The 18,900-nt window shown below is 39.0% G+C and overlaps 1 protein-coding gene across 2 annotated transcripts; it reads left to right on the forward strand.

The window, feature by feature from the left end:
- The first annotated feature begins 291 nt into the window (after window positions 1-291).
- tmie (transmembrane inner ear) lies at window positions 292-18,059 on the forward strand. 2 transcript variants are annotated; one of them, XM_088319992.1, is made up of 4 exons: window positions 292-428; window positions 4,216-4,333; window positions 7,883-8,032; window positions 17,812-18,059. In XM_088319992.1, the coding sequence occupies exons 1-4, from the start codon at window positions 351-353 to the stop codon at window positions 18,057-18,059; spliced, it is 594 nt and encodes a 197-aa protein (XP_088176118.1). In that variant the 5' UTR covers window positions 292-350. The 2 variants fall into 2 exon arrangements, with proteins under 2 accessions (XP_088176118.1, XP_088176125.1); XM_088319999.1 differs by lacking the exon at window positions 17,812-18,059 and adding an exon at window positions 8,122-9,540.
- The last annotated feature ends 841 nt before the right edge of the window (window positions 18,060-18,900 follow it).

Here is an 18,900-nt window from a genome sequence, read left to right on the forward strand (position 1 = left end):
TGCAGGCCTTTGCCTCAACACTGTTAGTTTCTATCTCATTGTTACTGTTTCCCCCATCCCCCATCCGCACACACACACTGCATACACACTGTGTGTATACAGTGTCCCTTACAAGGCAAACTGTAAAGCACACCAGCCCCATTAATTAATTAATGAGCCCCGACAAATGCTGGCCTAGCATTTGTAGCCCTGCAGCATCGGTGCCGACGGCTGCAAAAGACTAGGAGATAGCTACAATTAATCACCTGTGTGGGCGGGGCGGGAAGGGAGGGGGCGCCGGTGTTTTGGATTCTGGTATATTGTGGCGCCTGGGGTGGGGGACGGAGGAGACGGGGCGGGTGGGGACCAGGATGGTCGGAGACGCGGCGGTCCTCCTGTTGCTGTCCCTTCATCTGTCCCCCGTCCTGACGCAGATCCCGGACCCTGAGGTAAGTCCTACATTTTCATTCATCACCTTCTGATATAACCCCTCACCCGTACAACCTACCACAACTCCCTCCCTTGTAGGTTATCTAACGGACCGGCGTCCTTTTACGGTCTCGGCGGGATTACGCCTGTCAATGTGTTTACTGAGATTGATTGGCAGATCCGCTCACTGATCGACGGCTCTTGTCTAGCTCGGTATTGATATGCGATACGATGGGAGCAGAAAAACAAGCTTTACAATAACATTCTCGTCCCTTGGTAAAAAATAAAGTGTTTTGTTTCCCCTTTATTCTGTTACGGGATTGATACGTTTATTGTTTAGTCTACACTGAAAACACTGAGAAGACGTCAATGAATTTTGATCTTGCAAAGAGAACAAGAGAGTACTCAAAGGGCTGCACAGATCACAGACTACAGCAAACTACAGATTACTATTACACCATCTGATCTAAAACCTACATGAGGGCAAGGAAAAACTCAAAAATCTAAATTCCTTTCCTCAAAGCCTTCCCCTAAGACCTTTCTATTTATTAAATCTCCTCGGTCAGTTGTCTGCAATGACCAGGCCACTAAATGGTACCAGGTCGTGTGTCGTTTGGTATCGGGAAGCACAGAAAAATATTACAAATATCCTTATTTTCGCTAATATTGTATTCATTTGTGTATACACGCATCCTGTTTTGCCTGAAAATAACTCATGTGGGTCATACCGAGGTTTTACAGTTATATAACGTAATTGGGCAATGATTGATCAGTGTCAAATATCACTAACCTCATATGCTCAGCATTGGATGCAACGGGAATTGAACCCGGATTGCAGCGGTGCGAGCACTGAATCCTAACTGCTAGGCTATTAGGATTGTTGATGGCAAAAGAAAAGGCATCATGTTCTATCTCATCATCACACTTTTTTACATGGAGACACATTGTACCATAAGTAACATTTTCCAACATGGTGACGTGAGTAAACATAGTATGATGATGAGATAAAATTGAATTTCTTTTCCTATGTCATCCCTAGTGATTACAAATTGGATGAAGGCAAATTGTGATATTATTATTTCTGTTATCGCGGCTAATGCTATTATTGTGCCGGGCAGAATATAGTCATACATGGTACAGAAAAGGATTCCAAACACTGTCCAAGGTTAGAAAAAGCAGATCCGCCGTGAAGAGTGAATATATCTAAGAACAGCAACATAATTGGCTGATATTGACTTAAAAACCTGATATAAGTCATAGCCAGAAAGAGTCAAAAATGACTGCCACCTGTCCTGTTTTTGCTCCCGTCTGTCTCCGGCTACGACCTGTTCCTGACCACGTCTGTCTCCCATCCCGGCTTACGAGCCCTTTTTGTCCCCGACTACGTCTACTCTCCCGTTCTGGCTTACAACTCGTTTCCGACCCTGACCACGCTTTGCCCTCCCAGTCCCGGCTACCGACCGGTTTTCCCGTCCCTGACACCGCCATCGCTCATTACGGAAGATCCACTTCTGTGTTCTGATCAAAATCTGACTACGAGAGCGACTTGCTTCCCGCGTCCAGCGAACACCGGATCGTGGGCGCAGCCCTTCCTCTTTCCTTCAATAATACTTTTGAAAAACGTAACACAATCGGGTCTTGTTTCCGTTCTGGTCCCGACAACTTTATTTTCTAGAAAAAATAACATTAAATGAAATTTGGCAAACCAAAATGATGATGAAGTATTTTTCTCATTTGACTAAGAATAATGGATAAAATTTTAGTGAGAATAAATAAATAAAAATATTATCATATAAAATTATCTGTTCAAACCTTTATTCTGCTTATTTCTTTGCATTTTTTAACATACCCTTTGGACGAGCACTCATGTCAAACTTTATCCAACTCCTTATTCTGTTTTGTATCAAGTGCGATGGTCGCCGGCAGGAAAGTGAATACTAATCCTTTTAAATCATGGTTTCATTGCCCGAATCATTGATTGCATTCACTCACACTCAGCCGGCGTGTCGATTATTTTCCCATTTAGAGCAAAGACGAGCGCGATGCAAAATTGTTTTTCCTCTTTTCCGGCGACGGCGTATCAGTGACAGCAGCAAATGTAATAAAACTTTCCTAATTTAGTTTCCACAGCAACCTCTAGAGATCTAATTGTGAAATCGATGCCGTACCGACTTTCCCTTACCTTACCAAGGGGATGCAAAGTGATTGAGACAACATTCGGGATGATTTTCTTTTTTAAAAATCCTGAAGATTATATGCTGTTTTTTAGAAGTTTAAAAAAAAAAAAAACAGCCTACGTCTCGAGACAATTTAGAGGGTTTTGTGGTAGGCACTGGGCCTGAATTTGGTTCCAGGCTCTCTATTAGAGGAAATTGGATATCAGAAAGTGAATCAGATTTACGTTTACGTTGTTTGTCGTTAACGTTTTAACCGTTGAAATTCTCAACAAATGGATTATAACAGGGGTCTCAAACTGGCGGCCCGGGAGCCAATTTCTGCCCTTGGGTTGATAGTTTGAGGCCCCCGCCTTAATGTGAAAGTTGCAGGGATAGTGTGTATTATTGATCACTGGACGGCGATGTATTGGATAGAGCAAGCGAAACTCAGTGACTCAAAGTGACCAAAACCAACAAAAAGAAAGAAGGAAGAAAAATCAGAAAAAGAAGGGAATGGCGAAAGAAAAAAAACAAGAGAAAAGAAGAGAAGAAAAAAAGCAAAACAAAAATGTATTTTTGTATTTTTAGCCCTGCGATTGGCTGGCAGCCAGTTCAGGGTGTCCCCTGCCCACTGCCCGTTGATTGCTGGGATGGGCTCCAGCACCCCCGCAACCCTACTGAGGATAAGCGGTGCAGCTAATGAGATGAGATGAGATTTTTGTATTTTTAGATTTTATTTTGGATAGAATCATTTTAAAATCTATTTAGGAAGTGATCACAAGAGCCAAGAAGAGATCCGGGCCCAGTGCTGTGGGATGCTCTGCTGCCCTCTGAAACCTCAGTGGAACTGTTTGAATCTAGGCCTAAAACACTCATGTGCGGTCATTTTTCTCACGCTAAGATTTTTGAGTTTTTCCTTGCCCTCATGTAGGTTTTAGATCATGTGATGGTGTCATAATAGTCTGTAGTTTGCAATAATTTGTGGTTTGTGCTGCCCTTTGAGACTCCTTGTCATAAAGGGCTAAACAAATAAACATGACTTGACTAACAGTGTGCGACTGGCTGGCAACCAGTTCAGGGTGTCCCCTGCCCACTGCCCAATGATTGCTGGGATGGGCTCCAGCACCCCCGTGACCCTACTGAGGATAAGCGGTGCAGATAATGGATGGATGGATGGATGACTAACAGTGGAATGTTATCATTTTTTCTTCATTTTTCTCTCCCTTTTTTTTCTTCAGATTTAATTTTTATTTTATTTGTGTTTTCTTTTTTGTTTTTTTAACCCTTTTTAAAATTTATTTTTTCTTTTCGTTTTTCTTATTTCTCTTCTTTCAAAAAGTAATAACTTGCGTTTTGGTCACTTTGAGTCTCCGCATTTCGCTTCTTCACCTTTTCGGTGGCACGACAGTGTGAAAATAATACACACTGCCCCTTTAACTCTCATATTAAGGTGGGGGCCTCAACTATCATCCTGGGGGAGTTGGAGACCCCCTGCTTTAGACGTATAGTTATTCATACTGCTTGTTGTGATATCACATTTGGATACATCGTGTAATAGCACAATACAAATACATTCAGGGCTATTGAAGGTATTAGACATCAAACCTCCATTTTCCAGTTAATTGTTTTATTCTTCTCCCCGAAATCTCAGCTTTTACCTACAGACCCCCCCAAAAAGCCGGACCCCGTCACCTCGGAGACCGTGGTGTTTTGGGGGCTGCGCTTATGGCAAGTCATCGGCATCTTCGCCGTGTTTGTTTTAGCCATCGGTAAGTATCTCGACTCCTCCCCCTCAATCACTAATAACGCTCGAAGCCGTGATGAACTTACCCTTGCCGTGATGAACCCTCGAAAAGATGAACAAACACTTAGAGCGTCTTGATGAGCTTCATTTGTGACTGTAACCAGCGAAGCAACAGATACAAACAAAAACAAAATTGAAGGTCACATTAATGGTAAATGGTCTGTTTTTAATATCGTGTTTTACAATGTGCATCACGCTTACCCAATCACACACACACTCACACGCCGATAGCAGAGTAAGCCATCTAAGGAAACTACCTGCTTATCGGGGGCATTAGGGGTTTTACTGTCTTGCCCAAGGACATTTTGACATTGAACCCGGGAGGAGCCGGGAATCCAACCTGCGACCTCTCAAACCCAAGGCGAGTGCTTCAACTCCTGAGCTAGTCTGGTGCAAATACGTAGTGAGTTGAGGCGTTCAGAACAAGACCAATTTTTTTCTAAAGAATTTGTGAGTAGCATTGTTATGTGAGTTTTATTTGAGTCAGTTTGTTGGTCAGTCAGTAAGCCATTCATTTATAATCAGAGACTAAAAAGATTAATTCCCACTGCATTGGAAACAATTATTTTCTTAAAGGGACACTGTATTATTTAGTGCCACCTTGTGGTGAACAAGACTTTTAATTAAAACAAAAATTAATTTGAATAACAAGCATAAGTACGTGAGCTATTTAAATAAATTTTTTAAAATATTTGTAGTTCAAGAAATTTGCATTTGTTTCACATTACATGAGGCTCATCCAGCGGGAGCTGACATTATTGCCCACCATCCTGCTGCTACGGGTACCTTAAAACCAAAAACCTAGCACTAAGTTGGGATAAAAAACATAGTAGATAAAATGTGCTTCTTTTTAGTATTAGTCCCCTTAGTTTGCGTTCTTTGTGTGTTTCAGCACTAGTTTTCAGATGCACGACGAAATAAAGCGACATCTAATGGTCAAATTATACTGTCCCTTTAAACAAAAATCAATTCAGAGTGGTTCGAGAATTTTTACGCGTGAATTGTTGTTTTTGTTGTTTGAGATTTTTTTTAGCCTTTAATATTGATTCTTAAGGACACTATATCAAATGGTTGTGGTTGATTGTCACCCCCTACCACTAGCATCTCAGCCATGTCTGTATTATCTATCCTCTGCGAAGATCATCTATAATTACCGATGGCTTATTTGCTGCTCAAACACTAGAAGAAGCTATTTTAGGCAATATATTTGTGTCACATGACTTTTTCACACCATACCAGTTTGTTACACTAGATCTGGGGTTTCTAACCTTTTTCAAGGGTCGAGCTACTTTTTGTTACTGATAAGCACAAAGGGCATCTAGTTTGATTTGAATTTCTGTAATAGCAACTTATATAGATGTCTTGCTAAATAGCTAAAAGATAGCTTGATAATCAGCTAGATGTGTAAACAGGTAAAAAACAAAGCTAGTGCAAACCTATTGTACATGAAGTATATTCATTTTTATTTATATTTTCAATGAAAGCTACAAGTTTAGCCAGGAACTTGTTCAGCCTGATGTCGAGACCAAGGTGCAAGCAGAAACTGAAGTCGCGGTTTCCTATTGACCTAAACAATGCCTCAAAAAACAAACTGATACTTGGTTGATACAGGTGGCAGGCAGAAAACTAAAATTGTGGTTTCCTGTTGACCTACTCAACGCCTCAAAAAGGTTTAAAAACCTTGTCATAGATAAAACTGGCCGATTGAAGACTTGTATATATTCTGCCAATAAAAACCTATTGAGAAGCAATTAATTTCCAGCTTCTTAATTTACCAATATTCTCCTCTCCCGAAATTCAACAAACACACGAAGAACAAGATCAGAATCTCCCGTGTCCTCTTTACTTGCTAGTTAGCAAGCTAAAAGAGTAAAAAAAACACATAAAGAGCCAGATAGAAAGCTTAAAAAAAGATAGTTAGCTAGCTAGAAAAGTGGCCCAAAATTTAGCCTGGTAACTAGCAAAAAAAAAAGATAATATGTTAGCTAGATAGCATGCAACAAAAAAAAAAAGCTAGCTAGAAAGCTTACTAAATAGCTAAAAATATCTAGCAACATAGCTAGCCAGTGGGCTAGCTAATAGCTAAATTCGCTTTATAAAACCCATAAATTGGAATTTAGTTTGTTTTACTTCCTGTAAAATAAACTAATGAAAAGATAAATAAATACACGTGTTTAACATGAATAGATTCTCATTCTATTCTCTTAATTGATTGCCTTAAAATAATTATCAATATTTGAATAGATTTTTGTCCATGTAGCCCATCAACTGGAATGTATTTATCAATTTATTATGTTACTACTATGGTATTACTATTAATACCAGGTCAATTATTAAAAATAGGTGTAATAGAATCAGTCAACCAATATAAAAATCATTTGACTTGAAAATCACAATGGCCCAGCACTGGTGAGCTATTTTCAGAACAGGACTGCGAGCACCTCAACGGTCCTTAGGGGGCACCCCAGGGCACCACATTGGAGACCCCTGCTCTAAATTCAGCTCTGTCCAACACAAAAATCCAACACAAAAACCACAACATTTACTGTACTCTCAACTCTGCACTCTTGCCCTCGAGAGAGATTATGCTAACTCCGCTATTACCTTTTTTAAACGGAACGATTTGCACATTTTTAGGCTGAGCACAATCTTGATGGGGGAATCGGAGAATCCAATCTTGTCAGCTCGTAATATGCTATAAACCACTACTCTATTTACTTTTCCGTGTTCTCCAAATTTTTATGTCATTATTATTCACTCTGCAAAAATATTTTGTTCTGTATCAGATACTCCAACTCTCAGCAATACTTGACTGGGGCTAATGGTTTGCGGCCATAACAGTGCATTTCATTTTAGGCGGGCTAGAACGGCACAAATCACAAGTAAAGTGCTGCCGGTCGCCACTTGCAGAAATATGGGGGGATAATGGATTATGTCCGCACAAATGCAGCTCACAAAATTCTTCACGGCCTAATGAAAGTGCGCTCTGCCGGCCACTGCTAATTGATCGCGCCCGCACGAGTGCAGCTCATTTTAGAGGAAAATACAGCAATGGTAAAAAAGCCACCTGGCTCGATAAAAGTGCAATCTGTCTGTAACCGCTAGCAGCAAAATGCGATTGGGGTTAATGGACCATGGCTGCATGAGTGCAGTTCACTATTGGGTGGGACGAACAGCAAAACAGAGCCGCAAGGTCCGACAAAAATACACCCTTGCTTACTAGCTTGCTGGATTATGCGGTTTGGGATAATGGATTGCAACCACACGAGTGCAATTCACTTTCTAGTGGACAGAACGCAAAAAAGATTGGCAACGTCTCCCAAAAATGCACTCTGCCGGCCCCTGCTCGAAGTAATATGCAATCGGGGATATTAGAACGCCCAACATTTTATAATTGAAGCTGCGGAGTATGAAGCATAGAGTAGGTAGCTATAGAGCTAGCATGTTAAAAACTAGCCAGCCAAAATCTCAGAATGTTTCCATCAAACTAAATCCTTTTACTATCTCCCTCCAGTGATCACGCTGTGTTGCATTTTCAAATGTCGGATCCCTCGAACCAAGAAGGAAATCGAAGCGCGTCACGCTCAGCGACAGGCCGCCAAGAAATACGCCAACACTTTGGAGACGGTGCCACCTCTTAATGAGCTGACCGAGGTGCCGGGATGTAAGTAGCCATTCTCACCTGTCTCCTTTCTCTCATCCTGGCCTTTTCCCTGCGCTTCACTCTTGCCGTCTTTTCCGCCTTGTCTTCAGCCGTCGTTCCCGAAGCGTCTGCCGTCCAAACGCTTTCCGAGCATGTCCAAAGCGAGAACGGCGGCGGAAGCCAGCGCTCCCTGGTGGTCGAGGAGGGGGCCGCATCGCTTCCTCTGCCCGAAACGGCCTAATCGTCTTACTCCTTCTTTCAATTTTCTTTCATCTCACAAAATCTCTCAGTTGCACTTGTGTGTGTGTTAAAATGCCAAACTTAGCTATTATGTTTTACTGTAAGTGTTTTACTGTGTTTGCAACCCCTACACATGCTAATTATGCTAGCATGTTAGCTTAACATGTATCGCGACAGCTTCATAGCTAAGTTCCCTTAACGTAGCGTTTATAAATCCTGAAAGGGACACTGTGATATTTGAATACCAGATGTTGCTTTCTTGTGTAGTGCAACCTGAAACAAGTGCTAGGAAGCACCAGGTAGAATACAAACTACAGCAACTGAAGATGAATTAGAATTGTGAGAAAAATACGATAGCTAGAGAGCCACTAGCCACTGTACATGTGTACAGTAGTGCCAATTACATCAATTCTTTTATATCTCTCCTTTAAGTATTCCCTCATTTTACTTGTTTATCGTGTTTTTCCGGTCATATTATAATAAACTAGTGTAATATTTGACCACTCAATGTCGCTGTACTGTGTAGTGCAACCAAAAACGAGTGCTAAAAAGTGCAAGGGAGATTACAAACAAAGGAGACTTTTCCTTAAAGGGAAACTGTGTAACACAATATTTGACCACTAGATTGTGTCACGATGTATTGTGTCGTGCAACCGAAAATGAGCACTACAAAGCACAAAAAATACAAATGACTACTAATGAACATGAATTACAATTGCAGGTAGCCAAAAAAACTAGCTGGAGAGCTGTTAGCCGCTGCATTCATGTTTACTGCCAATTAGGTCAATTCCTTTATATGTTCCCTTTAAGTGCTAAGCTCTCTTATTTTACATTTTTAGCCTATTGTTCCTTCAAAAATATACACATATAATAATAGACGTGCCCTAAGTAAATTGAATGCTGTTCTTGTTTGGAAATTATGGACGGTTTTGGTCTTTTTTGGAAGGAGATACTCAAAAGTTCTTCCCAAACTAAAATATTCACTGCAAGTGCCACTTACATTAACGAATCTTAGTTGGAACAAATCGTAATCGATGTTTTTATTCTCGCCTGAATTGTTTTTTTTTTAAATGCCTGCAATTGAGTGTAGCCAGGGCATATTAGCTGGAAAACAGGTGAGACAATAGGTTGAACCCCTTACCTGGAACCTTGTCAAATTTGATCACAATCTGAAAAACTAAACATTGAATTTTGCACATTTTTCTAAGGGTAGGTTTAGGCAATTTTAAAAAGTGTCAATTTAGAGACCACCGCTTTACTACACTAAAAGCTTTGCAAATATGTATTTTACTTTGGCCATTTTTTAGACATTGTGAAATAGTTGTAAATATTTGCCTTCTCTTTCCAGAAGTCAGATCAATGTTTGTGCACACTTGTGTGTAATAAAGGTGCATTAAAATGAATCACAAATTGCTTTGTGCATATTTAATTTAAGCTCTGCTTTGAATACACATGGAAAAATTGTATACATTTATATTGGAAATTGTATTGGCTAACCAATTTTGGGCGGCAGTAGCTCAGGAGGTAGAGCGATCGTTTTAGGATTAAGGGATCCCAGTTCGAATCCCGGCTTGTCCGTGTTACATGCCGAAGTGTCCTTGGGTAAGACACTGAAACCCCAATACCCCCAATAAGCAGGTTAGCGCCTTACATGGCTGCACAGATCACGGCCGCTATTGGGAAATGTGAAGCACAATGTAAAGCGCTTTGGGAAGTCATTGACTTGAAAAGCGCTATATAAATGCAGATCATTTCATTTCATTTCATTTCAATTTGTCATTAATCATTCAAATCGGTTATTGCTGGCTGAAGATATTCAGACTTATTGGAGGCGATATCTCTTTAATGAGGGCTTTGGACAGTGAAAAAAACCTGCAATTGGCTGAGAAAGGTGTCAATTGAAAGAGGAAATACTAACTACCATATTGGGAATCATTTTATGAGTATTTTTTTTTAAAGCAGTTCTGGAGTGAAGCCATCAAATTTCAAGAAGCAATGTCGAATGAAGCAGACACGCTTTTAGGCGGATTTCTATTTCTGTCTGCCTCATCATGTGTTTATGAGTAAATATTTTACACGGTTGTATTCTCTGGATTGTCTCTGATGTAACAAATTTATTTTCGAGGACATGCAAATAATTAGAAGACGGCCATGGGACGTAATTGGTGAGTTAGGCCGGCTTTATAATTTTGGGGTATTTTGTTTCAGACTGATCGTGATGTTTCTGTGATATATAGTATATTTTGAAAATCATATCTTGAATCCAAAGAGTTTAAGCTTTCCAATGATATGTGTCATGACATGTTTCAGCGACAAGTGATATTGGACGGACACATATTTGTTTATCCAAAGTCCAGCGGAACGTTAAGGGGTTACAAAAACACTGTGTTATTATATTTGACCACTAGATGTCTCTGTAATCTGTAGTGCAACATAAACTGGTGCTACAAAGTACAAGGAAGAATTCAAATTATGGTGTATCAAAGTGACCAAACCTCATCATTCTTCTTCATAGGGACAGTGTGTATTATCCGACCACTAGATGTCGCTGTATTGTGTAATGCAACCAAAAAAGAGCGCTACAAGGCTAAAGGAAGTTTCATGAAAAGATCACACAAAAAACGAGATTTCTCATTTACAGGTGCAACAACTCATCGATTAATCGGCTATTATTTGATTAATTAATCTACAAAACTATCAAATTAATCAATAAGTATCTGCAATGAATATTTGGAGATATGATCTTTTTCAGCTTTTCAACTGTAAATATTTATTTTTATCGCCTATCAGCTTTTTTTTCATTAATGTTGGAACTAAAGATTGGAAGTAAAAATATGCTAACTGTTATTATTCATGCGTATTTCCTCAATAAATACATATTTTCTTTTTGTATGTTTCAACCCAACACTAGCAATTATTCTTATATAAATAAGGCTGTATTCTTATATAAATAATGAAAAAATTTAGTATGTTTTTTTTTTACAGTTATAGGATTAAAAGTAAAAAAATGACAACAAATTAACATCTTTTCATAGTGTTAATTTCAGATTTTTTCTGGTTTTAGAATACCGGTATTTTTGTATTATCTGGATCAACGATTTATTCATGAAATAGTTGAAAGATGGTTCAAATATTAAATTGAAACTCTTATCCAAATAAAATGTAATTTATAGTACTCATAAATATATTAGAATTTTTTTAATTGTGATCATTTTTACGCTTTCCACATCTTCCAGGTTTCCGATCTAAGAAACAAGGAACACCAGTTATCGAACCGCTATTCATTCTCTTTGTTGCAGTTTTATTATTTCTTGAATTGGATGTAAGAATGCAGACGAATTCCTTTTCTGTTTTTACATACTTCAATCAATCTTATATTTGGATGTATTTTCAATGTCATCCTATTCTGTAACAAGAATTTTTAAATTAGAACACCTGCCAAATAGTGAGCCCACTTTCATTTGAGTGGTCACTATTGTCCAAATAATCTTTCGTTGTCAAATAGTGAGCTTCAAGGGTCCATATTTAATATTGTGTAACGGGAGTGTGTAATAAAATATTACAAAATTTCGCCATTTTAGTGTCAGAGCAATGTACCGTATTTTCCGCACTATAAGGCGCACCTAAAAGCCTTTATATTTTTCAAAAGCTGACCATGCGCCTTATAATACAGTGCGCCTTATATATGGATCAATATTAAGTCACAGAGTCTTGCAACTAAAGCAAGCAGCCACCGACCAGATTTTCCCCCGAAGGCGAAGTCGTCCGCGGTGTATGCTGGGAATTATATACCGGCGTTTCTTTTCCTAACCAATGTGTCAATCATCATTTGAATCAGTCACTATTGGCTAAAGTTATTCGGCGGTAAAGGGGGCGGATCCTTTTGATCAATTACAGGCTCGCATAGGCTAAAGGGGCGAAACAAAGCCTGCAATTAGCCGAAAAAGATGAACGTGAATCACACGTTGGTTGGGTTGCTCTACGGCATAGAGAAAACATTTTTTACTATTCTGTATTTGTAAATATTTGACTCTCCTGGATTTACTACACTCACGGTTGTAAGAAGACCATGGTTACGTATCATTAATAAACGTGAAGGCTGCAAGAGAACTTAGGTGAGCTATGCGGATTTATATTTTCCCAGTATCTTGTTTTAGAACGATCTTGATGTTTCTGTGATGAGTCTATTTTTAAACTAAATTCAATTCAAAGTGTTTATTGTCATATGCACAGTAAAGAAACCCGTTTCCCTGCACAATAAAATTCTTACTTTGCTGTCCACACAGTTGCCAGCAAAAAATAAAATGGAAACTAAGAAATGTTTGTTTGGTGACATCGTACGGACGGCACATCCGCACGTGTCTACGACACGTATTTGCTTCTTTGCAAGCTTTCGGAATGTTAAGGGGGTAATAAGTTTGACTCAACTATCTAACTGTTCTGTCGACGTTCCCATTGTAGCGCCTTATAATCCGGTGCGCCTTATGTATGGAAAATATAGGACCAAAAACTATTTTTTGGGGGTGCGCCCTATAACCTTATAGTGCGGAAAATACAGTACATGAAATAAAGTGATGAAACATCAATTAGATTCCTGCGATACGCATTTTGCGTCCTTACAAATAAATGCAGCTGGCTACTCACACTCTCGTTGTGCTGTTTTTAGATGTGTTGTGTCTCTCCTTTTAATTTTTAACTTATGTAATTAAGTGGCAATGTTAATTTTCAGTGATGGTACAAAATTTTGATTATTGAATATCTTCGCTGGTACTCTCAAGTGACATTTCTCCAATATCTTTGTCATTTTTAAATTGTTTGCATGAATGGTGTGTTTAGAATAAAAAGGGGAAACATGCAAAAGAAATAATCCAATAAATATCAGCTTTGGTATGGATACTACTTGTACAAATTCAACCAAAAATGTCTTTGATACCTGCAAAAAATATTGCCACATTTACAGAATATTTGAATATTTTAAAGTATTATTTTTCTTTTTTTTCTTTGCTTTTTTTAATCGTTTATATGATTCACTGTTCATATTATCATGATAGCAGAATTTTCTAAGAACTATATTTACTACTCTATTTTTTTTAAATAAACATTTTGGTAATTGAAAATGTGAAAATTTCAGTTAGTCAAGTCAAGTCATGTTTATTTGTATAGCCAATGAGTCTCAAAGGGCTGCACAGGCCACAGATTATGGCAAACCATAGACTTTTATTACACCATCCCCTGATCTAAAACCTATATGAGGGCAAGGAAAAGCTCAAAAACCTCAACATGAGGAAAATGAAGAAACCTGAGAAGGGACTGCACCTGAGTTAATCCCCCTTCCAGGATGGCCAAGCTGCAACGGATGTTGCAATAACAAATAATGCACAGATATTTTCAGTATGAAATATAAATCATTCATATGCTATAGAACAGAAGTGTGTTTTAAGCTTAGATTTAAACAGTTACACTGAGGTTGCAGATCGAATCTCAGGGGCAGAGCATTCTACAGCAAAGGAGAATGCTCTTGAAGCTGTGGATTTCTTCTTGGCTCTTGGGATCAGTAGTAGACCAGGATTTTCAGAGCAAAGGCTCCAAACAGGAACGTAGTAGGAAATTAAATCTGAATGATATGCGGGAGCAAGTCCATGCATGATTTTGTCTATTCTATTCTATTCTATTCTATCAAAATGGGCTAAATTATATGTCAATATAGCACAGAATAAGTTTTATCTGCCATATTGGTCATTTTGGTCACTGTATAGTATTTTAGGTTAGTAAAAAAGGATCACAATTTCAAAAACACTTTTTTTCTGTGAATGTCTCTTGACATATTATATAAATATGGTATTTTTCAAATGATAAATGGAAAAAGTGAGCACGGGACTTGAAGCCCCGTGAATGTCAAGTTTGCCATCCTTCTGGCAGCTTCCGACATTTGGTTCGTGTTTGTCCTCTGGCTTGGCAGCCTTTTGTTTGTTTGTGGAGCTGCGCCAGACGCCATCTTTACTTCCCCACCCAAAATAAACCCATCAATGATCCTTGAAAATTGGCTGTAATGTGTGTCTGAAAAAAAAACCCCAAGATATCAATTATTAAGAAGGAAGAATTGAGCAATGTTGTATCACCTATTCCCCAATGCCAGTGAACTATCATTATTATTTCAAAGGTCAATGTAACTTTTCTGCTTCATGTTTGGAGAAAAGGGCATGCAGCTCCCCAAATTGTTGTTTCTAAGCCTATTATTCTTTTCTGTGTCCCTATCTTCCCACTGAGAATTGTCTACAAATCGGTGTATAATGTTGTTGACATTTTTCCTGTTTTTTCTTGTGAAGCATCAACAATAAGTGGGACACAATCATGAAGTGGAACACACTTTATTGGATATTTTAAACTTTTTTTAACAAATAAAAAGTAGGTGTGCACAACTATTCAGCCCCATTGAGTTAATACTTTGTAGCGCCACCTTTTGCTGCGATTACAGGTTGCAAATCGCTTGAAGTATGTCTCTATCAGTTTTGCACATCGAGAAACTGATATTTTTGCCCATTCCTCCTTGCAAAACAGCTCGAGCTCAGTGAGGTGAGATGGAAAGCGTTTGTGAACAGCAGTTTTCAGTTCTTTCCGCAGATTCTCAATTGGATTGAGGTCTGGTTTTTGACCTTGATATGTTTATTGGAGAACCATTCCATTGAAGCGTTTGCTTTATGTTTTGGATCATTGTCTTGCGTGAAGACAAATCTCCATCCTAGTCTTAGGTCTTTTGCGGATTCCATCAGGTTTTCTTTCAGAATGGTCCAGTATTTGGCTCCATCCTTCTTCCCATCAATTTTTCCCATCTTCCCTGTCCCTGCTGAAGAAAAGCAGGCCCAAGCCATGATGCTGCCACCACCATGTCTGACTGTGGGGATGGTGTATTTAGGGTGATGAGTTGTGCTGCTTTTACGCCAAACATAACATCTTGCATTGTTGCCAAAAAGTTCGATATTGGTCTCATCTGACCAGAACACCTTCTTCCATATTTTTGGTGTGTCCCCCAGGTGGCTTGTGTCACACTTTAAACACTCTTTATGGATATCTTTAAGAAATGGCTTCCTTCTTGCCACCCTTCCGTTAAGGGCAGATTTGTGCAGTATACGACTGATGGTTGTCCTATGGACAGATTCTCCCACCTCAGCTGTAGACCTCTGCAGTTCATCCAGAGTGATCATGGGACTCTTGGCTGCATCTCTGATCAGTTTTCTCCTTGTAAGAGCTGAAAGTTTAGGGGGCAGATTTGGTCTGATACTACTTCCATTTGAATATTATTACCTGCACAGTGCTCCATGGGATGTTTAAAGCCTTGGAAATCTTTTTATATCCAAATCCAGCTTTAAGCTACCTACCTGGTATGTTCCTCGGTGTGTTCCTCAGTCTTCATGATGCTCTCTGCGCTTTAAACAGACCTCTGAGCCTATCACAGTACAGTGGCATTTATACAGAGACTTGATTACATTGGATTGGATTACATTTATCATCGTTAGTTATTTAGATCACATTGAATCATTCAGAGATCCTCATTGAACTTCTGGACAGTTTGCTGCTCTGAAAGTAAATTGGCTGAATACCAATTTTTCGTTTTTTATCTGTAAAAAAAGTTTAAAATATCTAATAAAGTGTGTTCCACTTCATGATCGTGTCCCACTTATTTTTGATGCTTCACAAGAAAAAACAGTTTTATATCTTGATGTTTGAAGTCTGAAATGTGGCAAAAGGTCACAAAGTTCAAGGGGGCCAAATAGTTTCGCAAGCCACTGTACTACCATAAAAGGGGCCTAAAGGAAGTCAACCACAACTGTCATAGATGGATCAATAGATGGGAACATGAATTAACGGGTAATAGATGGATAGATGTTAGATGAGTGCAAAGATAGATGGGCAGATTACAGTTATACTGTATGGATGATAAACTGATGGATGATAGCTAAAAACTTGGACGGGTGATTGATATCAACATGAATGGCTGATAGAAGCATGGACAGATAGAGATAGATGGGTAGATGGATAGATAGGTAAATCATTAGTTAGGAAAATAGATAGGTGGATGGGTAGATGGGTGAATGGATGGATGGATTGAAAGACGGACAGGTGGGTGGACGGGTAGACAGGTGGATAGGTAGGTAGATGAGTAGATGGGTAGGTAGGTGGGTAGATTGAGTCTATAGACAAATAGAGATATAGATTGATGGATAGAGTGTTTGAGAGATGAAAATATGGAAATATTGATGGACTGAAAGAAATATGGACAGATAGAAAGATGGAGATATGATAGACTGATTGGTGGACAGAAACGTTGATACATGGTAAGATAAAAAGATATAAACATGGATAAAGAGATTGATGGAAAGATAGAAGAAATGATGGATGGATAGATGGATATAGAATATTTAGAGTACATTTTACTCCAGTTTTTTCACTCTTACATTATTGTTTTGTTTCTCTATATAGTTTATGTTGTTTTTACATTTTGATTTTGATTTTTTTGGTAAACTGGAAAAAATATAGAACAGAAAATATAAAAAAATGAGAGAATAAGTAATTTAGGGTTGGGCAACCAACTCTCGGGCTTCACCCATGGGATAAAGTAAATCTCTCAAACAGAGAAAAATACCTTAACATTTTGTTACCTTCTGAGTGTAACTATCACGGTTTTTAGTTTCGTCCCAAATATAGTATTTTCAGGGTCAAATATACCAAACTTAAAATAGGCAAAATAATGGCATGCTAATCCATATAGCTTTATTCTAGCTATGTACGCTTACACACAGGAAATAATGATGAAGTAAGTATCTATCTATCTATCTATCTATCTATCTATCTATCTATCTATCTATCTATCTATCTATCTATCTATCTATCTATCTATCTATCTATCTATCTATCTATCTATCTATCTATCTATCTATCTATCTATCTATCTATCTATCTATCTATCTATCTATCTATCTATCTATCTATCTATCTATCTATCTATCTATCTGTATCTATATGTCAAAAGTTAAATGCAAAAATTACCTCTATTTACATAATGACTTTGCTCAAGCTTCATCCTTGTAATCAGAATACTCTTAAAGATGGATACCTGATTATTCTTTTGTCTCTAGTCATGAAAACGATTGGTCTTGATAGCTCCCCCCAAAAATGACATCTAATCCCAGTCGAACTATTGGCACCAGTTAAACATGGTCAATTTTACAGCTAGCTAGATGGCTAGGTAATGGCTAGCATCGTGTTTACCTTCGAATAGTGGCCACGAACTGTTCATTTGGTTGAAAATAAATTGACAGACTGACGAATGACGTCTCAGCAAAACGCGTAAACAAAAACCCTCCTTGAGCTCGTCTTGAACTTGTCCCGATCCAACCCTCGAGTACTTATAAAATAATAACTGATATTACGCCCTCCACTTCAAACGCCGTCATTATAGCAAACTCATTAGAACGTGCAGCAGACAGATGCGCCTTCGTCTCTCGCCTCTTGATTTATCTCAAGAGTCTCCGTCTTAATCGTCCTTTTGTCTCGTCCCGCAGCCGCCAAACCCGAGGACAAGACCGAGGAGGACGCCGTGTCCACTGTCTCGGGGAAAGTGGACGCCGACCGAGGCAACAGGAAGACCAAGGAGGCCAGGAAGGAAGGAGGCAAAGGTGCCAAAGGAGACGAGAGGACGCAAAAGAAGACGGCGGCCGAAAAAGAAGGCGGAGGCGAAGGAAAAGCCAAGAAACCGGTAGAGAAAGGAGAGAGAGGAACTAAAGGAGGGGGCAAAAAACCACCAAAGTGAACTATTCTTGCTATTAGATATCAGGTCAGTGTGCTAAGCAGCATTCTGTATGAGCTGGAACAGAAAACGGGCAGGACTTCCCTCTGTTGGCAGAAAAACAAAATGAAACCAATTCTGGGGCGGCAGTAGCTCAGGAGGTAGAGCGCTCGTCTTGGGATCAAGGGATCCCAGTTCGAATCCCGGCTCGTCCGTGTTACATGTCTAAGTGTCCTTGGGTAAGACACTGAACCCCTAATACCCCCAATAAGCAGGTTAGCGCCTTAAATGGCTGCAAGGCCGCTATTGGGAAATGTGAAGCACACTGTAAAGAGCTTTGGGAAGTCATTGACTTGAAAAGCGCTATATAAATGCAGATCATTTCATTTCATTCTTGGTTGTCGAAAGGGAGCGCCCGAACCGGCAAATGTTAGCGTCATTCACAGCTCAACAGCTTAAAACGAGTGAATAAAGTGAAGTTGATTTCCAAACTTCTGTGGTTATTGTTTAAATAGGTCGGCCATGATTGATCCCTAACATTTTAAAATCACTCAAGCTAATGATAACTAAGCTAAATTGTTTCTGTTCGGCACACTAATCAACATCGTAAAACATTAATGGTGGGAGTCAATGAAAACAAACAGATATACTCCATCGACTGTTCATTTTTATTCATTTCAAGGATTTTTTGGGGAAAAGCTAAACAGTATTCCTTTACCAACTCTTGACAGCTTTCTCCACTGCTGATGGTTCCTGCCCTGAGTTTGGGTTCTGGCCAGTGTTCCCTCTAAGCTGCGCGCGCAAAAAAAATGAAAAAGTAGTGAAAAGCTGAGAAAAAAGGAAGAGAAAAAAAGAAGGAAAAATT

This window comes from Urocampus carinirostris, chromosome 1, assembly GCF_059441175.1.
Source record: "Urocampus carinirostris isolate Australia breed hairy pipefish chromosome 1, RoL_Ucar_1.0, whole genome shotgun sequence".
In the NCBI taxonomy this organism is placed as follows: domain Eukaryota; kingdom Metazoa; phylum Chordata; class Actinopteri; order Syngnathiformes; family Syngnathidae; genus Urocampus; species Urocampus carinirostris.

Coding starts and splice junctions, on each gene's coding strand:
- tmie (XM_088319992.1), top strand. CDS start 351: ATGGTCGGAGACGCGGCGGTCCTCCTGTTGCTGTCCCTTCATCTGTCC. Junction 429..4,215: donor CGCAGATCCCGGACCCTGAG/GTAAGTCCTACA, acceptor CCGAAATCTCAG/CTTTTACCTACAGACCCCCC. Junction 4,334..7,882: donor CGTGTTTGTTTTAGCCATCG/GTAAGTATCTCG, acceptor ATCTCCCTCCAG/TGATCACGCTGTGTTGCATT.